An 18,167-nucleotide genomic window follows, 5' to 3' on the forward strand; every position below is an offset into this window, starting at 1 on the left:
CCCCATTTTCCCTAAACGGCTAACTTTTGCGTGAAAGTATGGGAGGAGATATCGACAGGGTTTCACGCATCATTTAGGGGGAATTTTAGGGATATACGTGGAGTGCTTTTTATCCCTATCTATCTTCTTTTAAAAAAAAAATACTAATTCGTTGTAAAAAAGGAGCAGAAATAACAAGTAAGAAAATTTTTTTCACACGATTTCATCATTTAAATGATTTAATTTTTGTTCTTGAAATTTTTTGAGATTTTTTTTGTATTAATCTTGTTAAAATTTATTAACCAATAGAAAAGGAAAGTTGCAACTTTAAAAACGTATTAAATGCTAAGTTTGTTGATTTCAAGTCATGCTTCGCAAGCACGAGTTGATCTGAATTTATTATTTTTTTTTAAGTACGTTATCGGAAATATTTTTGAAGTTCTTTTTGTAATAAGTCATCATTAAAAATGTTAAAGGCTAGCGATGAAATATAAATATTATTGAAGAAAATTATATACTTTTCGTACATGATTTATTTAAAAAAAAAACTGTCCATGATAGTTAATAAAGTTATGCATCTTTTGTACAGAATATCATTCAATATTTTCAACTAAACATTTAACAAAAAAATTTTTAAGTCTGTTTAGAGTTATAATTTGCTAAAGAAAAATGGACTGTTACGATTAAAGATCAGTTTAGATTATAGAGCAGTTAAGATTTTAGAGCAGTTAAGATTTTAGAGCAGTTAAGATTTTAGAGCAGTTTAGATTCTAAACTATAATATTTTTACATAATAGCTACAGTGACTGAAATTTAAATAAAACATTTTTAATTTTCTTATATATTGTTAACTTTTTTAAGAAAATTTAAAGCACCGAAAGAAGAAAAAAAATCGAAATATGTTCAAATGATATTAGTATATGAACTGAGAACACATGATCAACAAAACGCTATTCTAAAAAAGTCTGTTATAATCTGCTATTATAAATATGTCGGTTTTTGCAAAATTCCTAAATATTATATCACTAAATTTATGACATTTATTGAGTTTTGTATTTCTCATAGCTTTATAAATATTAAACTCACGTCAATACAATATATACATTGAAATTAGTACAAATATTCTGAGTGCAGTATTATTTCATCTATTTGAGAATTTTTTTTTTTACTCTTAGGTGAGAGCATTAAAAATACAATTTCAAAAAAAAAAAATCAAATAAAATTTAAATTAAGGAGACTTGAAATTCAAATTATATTCATGAACTAATAATTGTTTTTAAATATTTTTTGTTTCATTTTATTCACTAAAATTTGAACTTTAGAATACAATACCACTTTTTACTGTTATGAATGCAAATATTTTTAAATCTTGAACATTATACTAAATTAATTTCTGAAAAGCATTTAAAAATGCCCACAATTAGGTCAGCCGATGAATAGGTAACTTTGTAATTAGGAATGATCGGACGTTTATGAAAAAATAAAATAAAATCAAATTTATTAATAGGTACTTAATGAAGAAGTAAATCACGTTCTTCACGTTTTGAACTGGAAGCAAAATATTTTTTTCTGCCAAAAAAATATCCTTAATTGTTTCTTTGTGAATAGAATAAGATTGGGCAAATCGCAAATTTTTAGATATCTTGTGACATGGAATTTCAAATTTTTATTGTAAACAAATAAAATTATAAGTTTATTAGAATTTTTTTTAATTGTTAACTTTTAAAAATGATAAATATTGGATGTCCCGATCTTCAGAAATTAATAATTTTTCAGGTTTTATTAAGTGCGGTATTTTTTGCTTTATCATTTAAAAACAGGTATCAATATCATGTTTTTAGTTACAAAAATATCTCGATATGTGGCTAAAAATGTGCATTTGTAAAAAAAAATATATATTACATATTTTTTAAATGTTGCCATTACAAATTTTTAAAACTTTAATAAATGACTCTTTAAAGATCATTTAAAATATTTTGAGCAACTTCATTTGAAAATAGAAATGAAAATGGTATAGGAAATATTTCACAAGGTAGGTAACCGAAATATTATTATTTGTCAGTCAGGCTGAATTTAAATTTACAGATATTTTTTTTTTTTTTTTTTTTGTTGCACATGCGAAATAATATATTACGTTTATTTCTCTATTTTTATTGTAACTATAAATATTAAAAAAGATTTATAATAAGCTGTAAATTATTAAAAAAATAAAATTTCACCTTGAATATGTCACAAAGTTCAATTCGTTTCGCAGATGAAGAACTTAGTTGGCTTTAAAAGACTATTTTTTCCTGAAATGGAAACTTTAATATTGTAATATTTAGGATTTTTTTCTGGACTTAGGTCAATGCTCCTCGATTGTCACTCGTCATTCAGGTATCAGTAGGGTAGATTTGTTGGTCACTCTTTAAGGGAACCATAGGCCAACTTCGCTCCCACACTAAGGACAGATAATACTGAGAATGAAAAAACATCCATGCCTTGTCCGGGATTCGAACTTAGGACCTTTCCGATATGAGATCAGCTCCCTGACCACTACACATTCAATTGGCAAATTTAGGTATCAAAAGACTTAAATTGAAAGTTTAAATTTAAAATTTAGAATGAAAATCCTATTGTTTTGAGTGATAAATTCCTTCATAATTCGGCATTTAACAAATACTTTTCTAAGATATTAATTTATTGTCTAACGGTTATAGGTATCCTGTATTGGAGAAATACTTACGATTCTTTACAGACTTGTTTGCTTAAACTTACATTTTCAATAATTTCTTTCTCCGAAGTTAAAGCAAAATAGATTTTAAAGAATATATACCTATATATTATTTTTTAACTAAAATTACTAGCTGTATAAAAAATTTAGCTTTATTTGCGACGGTCACTTCTGGTACTTTCCTGTTTAGATACTTAGAGAGAATTATGTGATAAAATTCCTTTTTAGATTTTAAATATTGAAAGTTTAAAATAACTCCATTATAAATAAAAACAAATACAATTGTTTTTTTAAGTCACGAAATTAAACAACCATTCAGTAGTTCGTTGAGAGTGTATTAATTTAATTGCTTGAATTAAAAAAGGTTTGGTATGTGATCATTGTCCGATTTTAAGAAATAAGACTGAGAATATATACTCGATAATATTTTAAAATTTTACTCTAATGAAAGTAAAGAAAAGGTTTTAAATGGTGTAGCTATATAAAATCATACAAAAATAAACATATTTAGAAGTTTATTGAAAATGCATTAATATTTATTCTCTTTTTGTAAAGAACGAGTTTTAAATTTATAAGAAAAATTCTAGGTTCAAAGATTTTATAAATAAGTTCGAATAAAGATAATGTACGTTACTAGTTCGTCTTTATTTAGTTTCGAAAATGAAATTGGCTTGAGTTTTAGTTTTAAGTACATAGTTCCGCATTTCAACTACTTTTATTTCTCCTATTTATATTAAAATAATGTAAAATAAATATAAAATCTTGTTTGATTGCTTAGTTTTTATAAGAAGATAATACATATGTTATTGAAAGTAATTTACTTTTAAATTACATTAATGCTTATCCGAATTTGATTACTTTGAATTCCTTATATATTGTAGTAATGTAGAATGAAATCTTGATTTATCACTTGATTAACATTATAGTTACTATTACGTGTTAATCATACTCCAATTTTATTTAATTTCCTTAAATTTAATCCGAATATAATTTTTTTATTTTTTTATCATTCATTATAATAATATCGAATGAAAAGAAAAACTCGATTGAACATTTAACTTTAATGAGAGTAGAAGTTACCCGTGCTGATTATCCTTAATTTTTAATTAGTGTATTATTGTTAATCCATGTTCCAGTAATACTTTTTAAGAACAAGACTTTTATCTCGATTCTAGCAGAACTTTAAACCGTAGATTGTAATTTTATGAATCTTAAATATAAAATTACGATCTCTCATAGATCCGAGAAATGAAAACACGAGAAATAATGTATCTCTAAGTAAAATTACCAGAGGCGAGAACGTAATCGCGTTAGAAGTAATTCGACAATTGTATCGCTTTTAAAACAATGAAATGAAAATTGTGGGATAGTGGGATCGAAAGTTGTAGGACTATTGTGCTATAGTTATTAATTTTACAATCTACTTATTTCAAATTTGAATTAACAATTTTCAGCAAATATGTCTGAAGATATTCGCATGTAAGTTCGATTTTAATATTTGAAATTCTGTATCTTCGGATTCAAAGCAAGAGTTAGGGCGTTTTAAGTTAAATATTTATTGTATGTGCTTGGAAATTGGATCTATTAACAAATTTTAATTTGTTGTACACATCTTCTAAGGACAACTAGTTAGACTTAGTAAATCAAGAGTAATTATTTTAGCCTACAACAGCTATGAAGTTGTTATAAAATAATCAGATTACCAATGTCTGTTAACATTTGCCAAGGAATTACTGACCACTTTTAACTATCAAGAAGCAACCAGGGGTCTCTAAAATTATCAATGCTTTGAAAAATCAATTGAAAAGAAGGAAAGAAAAATTGAAATGAACTTTTTTTTTCTGGACGAATTATTAATTTCTGCTTTGGAAACCAAACTTTTCTCACTAAGTTTCAAACTTAGTTACCAAGTATATCAGCAGATGTCGCTGATAGCCGATAAAACTATAAATCGAACAAAATAACCGTCATTTATTGTAACAATGGATGTTTTCTGAGGATAAAACTACCCGGCAGTTGTGCAGATATGTCAGTTCGAATAGTTACATATGCATTAGAAAATACTATTCACACAGTCAGTTGCGTCTTCTCTAATACTTTTTACATTAAATATGACAGTTTTCTTAGTAGAACGCAGCAAACTGTATATACTTATCTCCTTCCATTTTTCTTGATTTACAAATCATTGATCTTTTTTTAGATGGAAACTCGGTATATCTCCTAAACTGTTAGAATTTTTTGAGCATGTTTAACCATAATATCGTTCGTATTTGCCTCAATTTTAGTGTTGTTCTAAATTGAACTATAATATCGTACTTCTTAAAATTGATTAGTCTATTCTGTGGTTTAGATCGAATTGCGAGAAAACATGCGTAAAATAAACACCTCCATACGGTTGCAACATGTTTGTATAGCATTAAGGTTCTCCAAGTTTCTGATATCAAGGCTGAGCGTTGACCCAATTTTCCCGAGAGTTTTGCTAAAATAATGTTACTTTCTCGGATATATGCATTTGAATAGAAAACTGTAAGAACTTAAACGATACAACTAACCAATGCTGGTGTAAATATTTCAGTTTAAATAGTCTGTCACAAAGCAGAAATAATTGTTTTAATAGTTTTTATTCAAAAAACAGAGCCATCTATTGAAGAAATTAATTAACTTAGAAATTTAGTAAGGATAAAATCATCTTGTTTGCAAAACGGAACATAACAAACCGTATGTATCTATCTTCATATAATTTACTTTAATCGATTAATTCTAAACAAAGCAAAGCTCTCGAATGTCTTTAATTGAATACTTAAAAGTACAAAATCTTGTCTAGAAAGAAAAACAAAACAAGCTGACATAGTTTGAGTTCTTGTATATAACCTCTAATGACAAAAGAATCGTTTATTAATTTTGAAAGGAATAAGTCAACCAGGTATTTAATCAGGATAATGAAATCCAATGCATGATACGTCGCGTGTAACGGGACGTATACTATACACTGGGGAGGAATTCCGAATTTTAATTAAAATTCACCAGAACAACATAGCGTTCGAGATATCTAGCGTAAAAATGGCATTTTCAAGAACTCAAGAATTCCTAGATTTAATAAATTTGAGCTACATAAAATTAGTTTAATCAGATCTTAAAAAATAAAATATTAAATGTCTAAAAAGAAGTTAATGGGTTGGAAACGCTTATGGGTAAAATTTCCTATACTACGCAAATTGTTTAGACGATTTTTTTTTAAATTTTTAAATCAGTATGAGGATTAGTTTTGATTGATACTTTAGTATAATTTAATCATTAGCAAGATATTAAATATTTTTCATGTAGCTATAAGTTATCTTTAAAATTTTAGAAATCTAGAATAAAACAAATTATTACAATCTGAAAAATATTTCTTTAAATAAAAAATAAATCCCAGTTCATTGGGAGAAAAGTTACGAATTTTTTCTATAAATATCTAAATTTAAATTGCTAAAAATTCGAAGCAGAAAATTCTTGGTAGTTATGGTAAAATTGGATTTTTTTAAGTGCTAGACTGTTTTCTGATCCACTAAAACCAGTTAAAAAAACATTAAAAGAGAAGGACATTTTTTTTAAAATTTTAATACGTATGTTCTTATTATTTTGTACTATTATAGATTTAATTTGGTGAAAGGGAATTATTAAGGTTACTTTATGACCAATCTATAGATTTTTATTTATTTTTAACGAGGTCATTAACGCATTTTCAAATTGGTTTTCATACATGTTTGCTTTAAGTTTGTTTACCTTTATTTTTTTTTTAAAAAAAAGTGCACTTTAATACTCGTTGCTCTACCATGGCAACCAAATTAATGATTCATGGTTATAGCGAGTGAATGAAGGAAGATAAAAAGGCAATCAGTAAATGTGAGAGTCAGTGGTCAATGTATTAGTGAAGTGGGAAATCGGCGTACTAGTTAATGGGAGAGTAATTTTTTTTACTATGACGGCTAATCGTTTTTTATTAATAAGTTTTTCAAGATTCTTTTCATCAAGCATTTTTTGCCCAAATATTTATTTAGTTTACATTACACCTTGTAAATTTTAGGATTGTTTCCCTTTAATTTTATAAGTGTATTATTATAATTTAGTCCGCGATGGGCAATGAATGGTTCTTGTTATAGCGAGTGAATAAAGGCTGAAAAGAAGTTAATGAGTCTCTGGAAAACTTTATTTTACCACTGAAATATCGAATGTATTTCAGTTAATGAACGTATCCGTAGGTGGGTGAATCAGCTTATTAGTGAATGAGAGAATCAGTTTATCAATAAATTGAGAAAAAAGTTTATAAACCAATAATTTGCAATATGGATGGCAAAAGTTTTTATTAACTCACTCACTTTACTTTCTCGTATTGCTTGTATTTGTTTCTCTGCCTCACAAACATCGAATAAAATGAATAGGTCTCAACATTCAGCAAAGTAAATGTTTGTGATTTTCATTATCTGCTTGTATTAACGGAATAATTTATTCAAATAAACCTGCAGCAGAGAATGAAACAAAAGATATCCTTTCTGCTTACATTTTAATATGCTTGTAACTATTATAGTAAAACCAAATAAGCGCGAAAGTAGCTATAGTTTCCAAGATAACATAAAAGATAACCATGCCGTCTCATTTAAATATATCGATATGATTCACAATTAATACCCATTCAGAGCTTTGTGAAAGCCATCTATTGAACGAAATGCTCAACTTTGAAGTAAAATAACCACTAGTTCCATAAAGGAATACATTGTGAGAACACATATTTACCAAAATTATTACCATAAGCAAATAGAAAGGATTTTGTTATCTATTGTTTTAGGAGGCTTACATATTTGTATAGTAAAATATTTGATAAAGTCTTTTAAATCAAAATGAATATCTTGATCAAATGGTATTAAAGTAGCATAAGTGGTCCATTTTATGATTTTAATACAATTTTAAAGAAATTTTAAACTTTATTTGAAATTTAAGCTAAGATAAAGAGGTAATAAGACGTATGAAGCTTTCTGATTATTGGAAATGTATTGTTTAACTTGTCTATTGTTTAAACACAATAAAAGATGCCATTTGGTGCAAGATGAAATGTGATGCATTCAGATATACAGTTATTGAGTTCTAATATTGATTTATTGAATTTTGATGCTGAAAACACGAAACTTTAAGAAATACATACATATATATATATATATATATATATATATATATATATATATATATATATATATATATATATATATATATATATATATATATATATATATATATATATATATATATATATATATATATATGTATGTCAGTTTTCTGCGATTGTTTTTATTGAGTGTCTAGAAAATTATTGGCGTTTTGAAAACTCTATTGAAAAAAAAAAATGAAGTTAAAATTTACAATTTCATGCTTCCTCCTCAGGAAACCAGTTAATTAATGCTCAACATTATAAATTAACTAAAAAGTTCGTCACCAGATGATGCTATTAGTTATATTACAAAAATTTCTTATCACTGGCGTTGAACAGTCGATTGACAATACAATTGCAGATCTCAATGTTCAATTCTGCGAAACTTAAAATTTTAAACCCAACTCTGACAAGGGAACTTTTTGATGAAGCGCAAGGGAAGACAATTGTTTTTCTGTTTCGAGGAAATTTTTTTGGAAGCTACCCATCATGTGAAATTGCATGGATAGGAAAACTTCGATAACTACCAGAAGGTTAGCACAATGGTAAGGCAATTATAATTCATAATGCGCATGTCCCTAGAGATATATTACAGTGGTTTGTGCGGACCTCGAAGAGTATCTAAATTCATTTTCGGAATTTGAGCCTGCGTCGTGTCATTGAAAGGTGAGAGATTTATCCGCAAATCCACCTTGACTTGAATATATTATTTAATGCTACTGATTGAGAAAAGTTTTAAGAGAGTGTTTTTAAAATAACCTCCATTTACAACAATAACGTTGTGCAGTTTGAATATTTTCTTGTTATCAGCGCCATCTGTGGGCATACTTTTTAACAAATTTTAAAATTTTGAAAAAAAATTTAAAAAAATCGTTTTTTTTTTTAATTTGAACGCAGGGGATCTTACAATTCTATTATCTTCCATCTTTTTCTAAGTATAATTTATAAGCTGTCTGTTATAATTGAGACGCGTGCAGGCTTTATTCTCTTGAAATTGAAAATGCAATGTATTAGTATTTTGATAATATTTCAATTTTATTCATGTAAAATTTATCTTTTTTCAGATGCTATGAAGTTTCTGTTGGATTTCAACGAAGAATGGATAAAGTAAAACTATGCTTTCATTGGGTGGACAAACTATATGCTATCTCAAACGGTAAGAAATTCGACAAATAATTCTTTCAGAATCGCTTAACTTTGGAATATTAACTATAAATATGTGTTCATCTAAAAACAAGAAGAAAAAAAATACCTTTATATTTTTTATTTGTTTTTTGCAGTTATTTTTATGAGTGGTTTATGCGAAACATTTATGTCAGGCAATGTATTGGCAAATGAAAGGAAAAAATATTAGCGAACATTTAATATATTCGTGTTTATCTGAAAATAATTTTGCTCACAAAGTAAATGTTTATATTTTTTTATTATTCAATTTATAAATAATCGATAAAATTATGAGTTAATAATTTTTTTTATTATTGATACATGTTTTTCAATACTTTTTCCTTTAATGACACATAATTTTAATGTCAAATCCAAACTATAAAAGTAATAGGTTGTAGAGTTCTTAATGAAAAAATAAATAAAATTCTTTGGAAGTCGCATTTTTTTTTTGCTTATTCCTTTTTTGTACTTTCTTTAATTTTATTTTACTATACTAGTTTAGGAAATACAGCACATACCTTCTTTTTCAAACTTGCCGTTAATTTATAAAATAGATAGACTTTCAGCAATTGGATTTTATAAATAGATGCAGAGATTTTTTCATTCGCTTAAAAAAAAATTAAAAACAAGACCGCAATTTCGTTGAGTAATAATAATAACTTTAGTAATAATAAGTATAACTTTAATTTTCAACCGTTCTAAACAAACAAGTTTATATTTTCTAAATATATACTAATACAGTGATGCCAACTTGCTCCGTACAGTGGATAGTTTTTTAATGTACAAACCTAATTTATAAACGTAAATGTTAAAAACGTAATTTTAAAACGTAAAGTGATAATGTAACATATTATATTTTTATGCAGATCAGGACAAAAGAAAATAAAGTTTAATATACATCATTTCTTGAAGAAAATATTTTATTGGGCTTTTAAATTTTATTGAATTCCATCAGAGCTTAAAAATATTTACTATTTTTTTTTCAGAAATAAATTTTTGCATAAATTTTGAATTGCATTTTTAAAGCTTGTTACTTTTTATATAACTATGCTTTACGCCTATTTAATTTATAAGTTCCATTTTAATTTCCATGCCTAATGTATACTAATGCATGCATTAATTTTTACTTTTTTATGCAGGCAAAGGAGATTCCTTTAACTCTTTACGAAACAGTAGATTTTGATTGAAAGTTTTAGTCTTGCAGTAAATTAGCAAGTGAAGCAAAGCAACATCCTTTTACAAGCTTAATTTTTTAATTTGCTTAAGCTAAAATATTTTAATTTCGTGTTAGTAAGTTAGTTTTGAAGTAAATTTAACTGCCAATACATCATAACAATACAAAGTGATACATTTAAAAACATGCATAGTATCAAAGCATTTTATGAAACTGGCATGCATAAAAAATCATATAATAGCTTGTTAAGGTAACTACCTCTCCATGTTTTGGAACCAGCTTAAAAAGCTAATAAGCATGAGATGCTTGTATATAGCTTATCATGCAATTACGATGTAAGCTACCTATCTAACATTTGATGCTGGCAAGCATAAAAAATATATAATAGCACGTGAGATAGCTAAATCTCTCTATGGACAGAAAATATTTAAACATTCACGAACATGTTCTATGGAACTAATCTCTGTTCTATACAAAGCTTGCTTTATATACACGTACGTGAACGTGCAGGATGCTACATGAGAAAATACCAAATCCCTCTAAGATCCTTAATAAATATTAATTAATTTTTGCAACATAAATATTAAATAATTTTTGCACTAATTTTTTAAATATCGCGAATTATCATTAGAATTAATATTAAATGACTCACTATATTCAAAATAATTTAATTATTAAAATTAAATAGTTTTACACACAGAATTTACAAGAATTAATTAAATTCCTTTACCAAGCTAATGACTTAATTTAAGATTAGATATTTCTTCTGTGTAGTTTACTTGTTGCTTTTCTTACATAAATTTATACTTAAAATGAATTTCTGAGTGGCGTACACACCTTTCAAGAAAAGTTTCATTTCTCATAACTCCTCATGTGATAATTCAGTGTAAAACAGTACTAAAGATTGGAATAGGGATAATAAATTACAACCACGCTGGACGTTTCGGAAATTAAGTAGCAAATAAATTTGTACCGAAATGTTATCTAGGTGGAATTTCGCGTAAAAGAGAAATGGTTGCAAGATTTTATATTTGCTCTCTTAGCTATTATTTATAGAACGAGCGAGATAAACATAGTGATTTCAAATGAAATAATTCTGAATAATCGAAAACATATGTAGGAATATGAGCTTAATGTCAAAGGAAGTTATCCTACCATGAAAATTTGGTAAATGATTTTCTAAATAAATGTTATCATTAATTTGCATTCTCTTTAAAATAAATCTTTATGAAAAACTGTTTTAGTCAAGATTAGAAATAAACGACTCTAGAGATTTCCAGCTGGTTTGATTTGAAGAGATTATTTATTGAATTACAGTTTAGACTTTTATTTAACGAAATTCTATTTTACGAATTCCTCTATATTGCTAACATTTTCGAGGAACCAGGAACATTTTGAGAAACTCTTGGTAAAGTAACTTCAAAATAGTGACTGGAAATCTCGTTTTAACGAACTTTTCCTTGTGAATCAATAGTTTTTATTATTTCTCAAAATTTAAGGAACACTTCAAACTTGTAGCATATTTTGTGGTAAACAATGGCCTTTAATTGGCTTTACCAATAAAAAAAATCCCGGTGAAGCTTTGCATTTCATTCAAGAAGTGCAATCGTCACGCTGTTTACAAGATGCTTTTTGCTGTTTAAGATGTATAAAATAGATCAATTTAAAATGTGTCTTGTGTATTTATTTAGTAAGTTCGTTAAATAGAGGTCCAACTGTATGTACTATAAATTTTTGATTAGAGAACGGCTTGAAAATATTATATATCTATTAATTTATAAATAAAATAGTTTTTAGTATGGATATAAGATGTAGAGGATTTATTTGTTTCTCTACGCTGAAAAATAACAGTTAAAGAATAATTCAACTACTTGTGATTCTATAAGCTTTGAATTAATGTGCAATAAATAAACTTTCCAATAAAAATAAAATTTATTCTGTAAGCAATTGAAGTAATTTGTAATACTCCCTAAAAAATAAAAAGATTAAGCTATTGAAATATCTTAGATCAAACCTTTCACTAAATGCTTTTTTGTAGCTAGAATTGGTCTTTAAAATTACAGCATTGATTTCTTAATCTTATCTTTTGTTTATAATTGAATTACTGTTTTGCGTTGTTTAAAGTATTTTTAAAAGGGAAATTTCTATTTAACGAATTTTTCATGTAATGGATTCAGGATTCTGCGTCTTTGTGAAAAAGAGGTCCGACTATACGTACTTTAAATATTTATTAGATCTTTGCATAAGAATACCATAAAGCTATTAAGTCATAAATAAAATAGTTTTTAGTATAATGTCTCGATAAGATATGGACACTTTATGGTAAAAAATAACTGTTAGCCCCCGTGTGTGCCCTAATTTTCAGTAAGTTAGTTCCTGTCGACTCTAAATATTTTTAAATAGTGTGCAATAAATAAATTTGCCCAGAAAAACCAAATTTGTATTTTCTAGACAATCATAATGATGTGCAATACCATCCAGAAAAAAAAAGCAATTTAAAAACTCTAAATTTTACCTTTTTCTAAATTTTGCTTTTTGTTAATTTTCCTTGTTGGTTTATAAAACTACAATATTTTATAACTATTGAAAGTTATATTGAAATTTATATTAGGTCGTCAAGGATGAAATTCGTAGGTTGGATATATCAACTTCGAAAGTTTATTATTTGACATTGGCTTAATATTTAATTTTTTTCTCCAGTTGAAAAGTTACATATTTCACGTACTTTCATCTACATCATAAACTCAAGAAATATTTAAAGTATTATTTTTTAGAATTAATTTTATTGGAAGGGAAACGGTTGACAATTCTCACTCTAAAGCAGTATTAATTCTTAAGTGGAATTATGGTATCACAGATGCAAAACAATATTTGGTTCCAATGATAGTTGGCTTTATAGTGTTAGTTATGTCTAATGTTAGTCAGACCTAGTGCTAGTGAGCTTTTTTGTTTGCCGACTTTAGTGTTAGTTGGCTTTTCTACTAGTGGGCCTTAGTGAAAGCGGGCTTTAGTCTAAGTATTAGTTAGTTTTAAGTTAATTAAACAAACATGAATCACTAAACTAAACCCCAAAACAATATATCACTAAAAATTAATATATATATATATATATATATATATTAACACAGTTATATCGCAATATTAAAACATGTATAATTTCAATGATTTTAAGGCGCTTAAGAAGCACTGTAAAAAAAAATCAAAAGTTTATTACAGATGGTTTCATTATTTTTTAAAAGTTAAAATTAATGAAAAAAAAGTGTTCCTTTCATTGCATATCAAATTTTCTTAGCAATAGAAAACACTTTATTAAGTTAGTGGGCAAAAAAGGAAAAAAAAAACTAAGCACGATAGATATTCTTCAAGTAAACGTAACGTTGATTACATAATATATGTGTAATATCAAGATTATTTTCAAATTTTCAAATGTAGTCTAAAACTTATTCAATAAATGGTTCAGATTTGCTGAGAACTCTTTTGGAAGTACGCAGACTTAATTCTAATTCCGAGACCTAAATTTATTTATTTAAAGGAGATGAAATTATGTATATAATTTTTTGTTTCATGACTTCTTATCCGAATAACTATCTGTATTTATCCATTCAAAATAAGTCAAATACTAATTTCTGAGATAAAAACTTCCTTTTTTAATTTTAAAGACAAATTCCGCTATGAATTTGATGTGATTAACATAATCCGGTGCATGTATTTCATTAAAAAAATTAATTAGAATGCAATTTAATGTCTTTAAATTCCTAATTTAGATTCGAATTTTGTTGGTCAATTCAACTTAATTTATATATTCCGCTGCATTTTCTTTCTATTCCAAAATTGTTTATAACACAATATATTTTGAAATTTTTCTTTTAACTGGGTATAACGAAAAATGTTTCTTTGTACACGATTGTGCATGATGATATTTTTCGTCATGAAAGTTACTTGAGAAGTGATTTTATGACTTATAACTATAAAGAAAAAAGTTCCTATTGTGAAAGCTATTTCTCACATAGCAGGTTAAGACAGAAATTGTATCAGTAACTCAACTTAATTTACATGAAATAAGGTATTTCTTTTCATGCAATATATATTTTTGTCACAACTTAAATAAATTTTGAAATTTCTTACTTTAGACACAAATTATGTTAGGAAATTCAACTTAATTTATAAGTGTTGACACATTTCCTCTAATGCTAAAGTCGTTTTTTACATGTCTTAATGATCACATAACCTGGCATAACACACCTTAAAATTTTTTTAAAAATTTTAGATAAGAATTACACCGGGGTATATATTTTTTGTTTTGTTTTTTTGTGGCATGAGAGTTTTGAACATATCTTAGATACTTTTGTATCTCTGATTTCAAATCCGCAATCGACATCTCTTTCCAAGTTACATTTTTTTTTTAAAAAATGACATTTTTAGTCTATTATTGGTCAAAATATACAAGTTTAAAAACGTTGTATAAAACAGGGTGTCAACTAAATGTTTTTATTTTATAACCGTCGTCGAACAGCCGACTCAGTTTTATGGGTTTACGAATGCTAATGTTCAACTCCGTAGCCTTGTAATTTTGAATCCAATCCAAAAGACAAGGGAACTCCTGGATCGAGTATTGGGAGAAATTTGTTCCATGAAGGGCTTTTTGCTGGAGCTAACCCGCATTTGCGTTACATGGAGAGGAAGACCACAATAACCTCTCACGGTTAGCCTCACGGCAAGGGGACTCTAACCAATGATCCTTTACCACTGCGGATCTTTCACAACAGCACTGTGGTCGGTGCAAGCCGGATGCGGAATTCGTATCGACTGGGATTCGAATCCGGTTCATCGCATTGAAAGGCGCGCGCTCCATCCCCTGAGCCATCGCGGCTCTCACCTAAATGTTGCAAAAATGTTCTTGAAGAGTTAGAACACATCATGAGGATTAAAATTGCCTATAAACCCATGCCCGGAAAACATTTTAATACACCGCTGAAGGCGCTGAACCGTTTTTCCGTATGCTTCTGAACAGTTCATTATAGGAAAGCTCCTCTAACCGCGCGCGGTAGCATTTCCGGTCATGGGCACCCATGCATTTTTAGTCCTGATGATATGCCCTAATTTCCCTTGAAGTTTGTCGCAACATTTACGTGCCGCCCATTACATTACGAAATAAATGTTTATATACACCGAAAAGCCATTACATTATGACCACGCTGCTAATAACATGTAGGACCACCTTTAGCCCTCAAAACTGCTAGCACCCGCCGTGGCATTAATTCCACAAAGTGCTGATAGGTATTCTGAGGTATTCCAAGCGCTCACCAACTAGTTCTGTAATTCCCTCACATTGCGAGGGGGTAGCGTGGCAGCACGAATTTGGTTTTCCAAGTAGGACCACAAATGCTCCATTGGATTAAGGTCAGGTGAATTTGGGGGCCAAGACATGACTTGAAAGTCGCTGGAATGTTCGTCGACGATTTGACCCTTATGACATGGTGCATTATCCTGTTGGTAAACACCATCCCCCGCAGGAAAAACTGTTGCTATGAATGTGTGAACCTGGTCTGCAACCATGTTCAAGTAGCTTAGAGACGTCAGGGATTGTTCTATGAGGATTATGGGTCCTAATGTGCCCCATGAAATCTTGGTTCCTGGACGAGAAACCATGAAAACCTGGGCGAGCCCATTGTCATAGATAGAGGGTGGTCATAATGTGATGGCTCTTCGGTGTATATCGTAATTTAACGTTATATAACGTTAAATTACGATATATAACGTTAATAAACTTGTACATTTCGACACGAAGATGTCATTTTAATAAACATCAATAGCTTTAGGAGCAAAGCTAATTTCATATTTGAAATCCCCACACCCAAATTAGGCATGCATTCGTATAAATACAGCAAAAAATTTGTTCCACAGAGTTACGTAAGTAATTCAACTTCATTGCATGCTTGATGCATTTCTGTCAATACAAATGTTATTTGCGGCACAGCTTAATAAATATTGAAATTTCATATTTTCAGATGGCAAACCTTCTGTCCACCCTGATTATAATTATTTTAAGTTTTACCGGAAATGACTGCAACGAAGCTTGTAGCTTCAACCGCCTGTGCACTTGTCGTAAAAGTCACCACGAAGTCATCTGCAGGGGCGTACCCTTCTCCGATTTCCCATCTCTCCCAGCAGAAGCCATATATCAGGTGAGAGATCCCTCACGTTTCAGAAGTGCTTTTTATTGCTGCTAAAAGTATTCTTTATGTTTTTAAGAGGACCTTTATTTGCAATGCGTGATCGCACGTTCTGGTGTGAAATAAAATAAACAAAACTCTAAAGTTTCTATTCGAACTTGGTGGAGAGCACTTTTTAAATAAATTATTCAACGCCATGGGTTCAAGATAGAACGCACTATCACATCTCTTAACTGAGTCCCAAAGCACTGCAATATTTTTTAAAAAAATTGCAAGCTGAATGTAATCTAACATATATACACTATTTATCATGTACATATCTTACAATGTACATTGCGCAAAAAAATAAACAGACCACTCACAATGGCATTTGATCTAATGATCGGATCTTCACGTTCTAGGTCTCAATCTTAACCGTTCGAAGGGGTGACCTCAAATATGCTAACTAATTAGTGCAGATGGTATTTTAAATTAAGAAATCAGACACAAAAACATATTTTCGCTGAATAAACATGCCTTTTTTTAGACGGATTCAGTTTTCTGTCCCTCAAAATATAGGGTGTAGCCTCAATCTGGGAAATATGTACCCATAGTTTGGTCAGGAGAGCTGTCGGAAGCTGGGAGCCTCTAATCTTGATAATTCCTTTTGCGTATTTCGCTATATCTCGAGAACTTTTTAAGCGAAGTAAAAAGTTTTTGCACTCAATTATGAAATTCGTTAATCCGAAAATAAATTTTAGTGAGTATTTATTATTTTTTATTATTTTAAACTAGATGAAAAAATTTTGAATTGTAAGGTTAACAGTTTTTTTATATCACTTTAAAGAATGTAATTTTAAAGGACAAAATGCAAAATTTGAGTAAAATCAGACAAATTTCTGAGAAATCATCTTTTGCAAAAGTCCCATTTTTAAAAGTCGATTTCCCAGGAACTATTGGACCGATTTTGCCCAAATTTTGTATTTTGTCATGCAAAAATACATTCTTTAAAATGATGTAAAAATTGTATATCCTGCAATTTAAAAATTTTAGATTAGTACAAAATAAAATAATAACAAATAATAAATTTTTCCCGCATGGCTGTGGCTAAAGAAACTTTATAATTGTGTGTAAAAATTTTTCAATTTGCTTAAAAAATTCTCGAGATATGGCGAAATACGCAAAAAATAAAATTAACATTAAGGGGTCCAAACTTTGGACCGGTCTCCTGACCAAACTATTGGTACCATATTTCCCAGATTGCAGCTACCCCCTACATTTTGGGAGTCAGAAATTCAAATCCGTCGAAAAAAAGATAGGTTAATTCAGAAAAAAAGTACGTTTTTGCACATGATTTCGTAGCTTAAAATATCGTATGCACTAATTAATTAGTATACTTGAGGTTACCCCCTCGAACCATTAAGATTGAGTCCTAAAACGTGAAAATTCGACCTTTAGATCAAAAGTTATTAAGGGATGGTCCATTTTTTATTTTGAGCAATGTACCTCTAAATTTTATGTAAGAAAATAATATTTGGATAAAGCAAGAAAAAAGTAAACTATCAAAGATAATTTTTTTCTTAATAATCCAAAATGTTCTGCCCAAAATTTCTATCTTATTGAATCAGGCACATAGGGCCTATTTGACAAGTGGAGCAAAATGTCTCCTACCCCCCATCAAAGGTTTAGAAAAATAACATAGATGACATAATAGAATGCATTACATGCCTCCTCTGTCGGCGTCGCATCATATACCTTCGGCGTCACATGGCATGCGACGAAGAGAGAAATTGCATCATTAAA

The 18,167-nt window shown here is 28.6% G+C and overlaps 1 protein-coding gene across 1 annotated transcript in view; it reads left to right on the forward strand.

Moving 5' to 3' along the window:
• LOC107441623 (uncharacterized) overlaps window positions 1-18,167 on the forward strand; it is a 46,504-nt gene continuing 28,337 nt past the window's right edge. The window contains exons 1-3 of the mRNA XM_016054955.4: window positions 1-177; window positions 8,939-9,030; window positions 16,221-16,397. Of these exons, the coding sequence (XP_015910441.2) occupies window positions 9,016-9,030; window positions 16,221-16,397 (192 nt within the window). The 5' untranslated portion in view covers window positions 1-177; window positions 8,939-9,015. The remainder of the gene's footprint in view (window positions 178-8,938; window positions 9,031-16,220; window positions 16,398-18,167) is intronic.

This window comes from Parasteatoda tepidariorum, chromosome 3 (assembly GCF_982258835.1).
Source record: "Parasteatoda tepidariorum strain Cologne lab strain chromosome 3, Ptep-v5.0, whole genome shotgun sequence".
In the NCBI taxonomy this organism is placed as follows: Eukaryota; Metazoa; Arthropoda; class Arachnida; order Araneae; family Theridiidae; genus Parasteatoda; species Parasteatoda tepidariorum.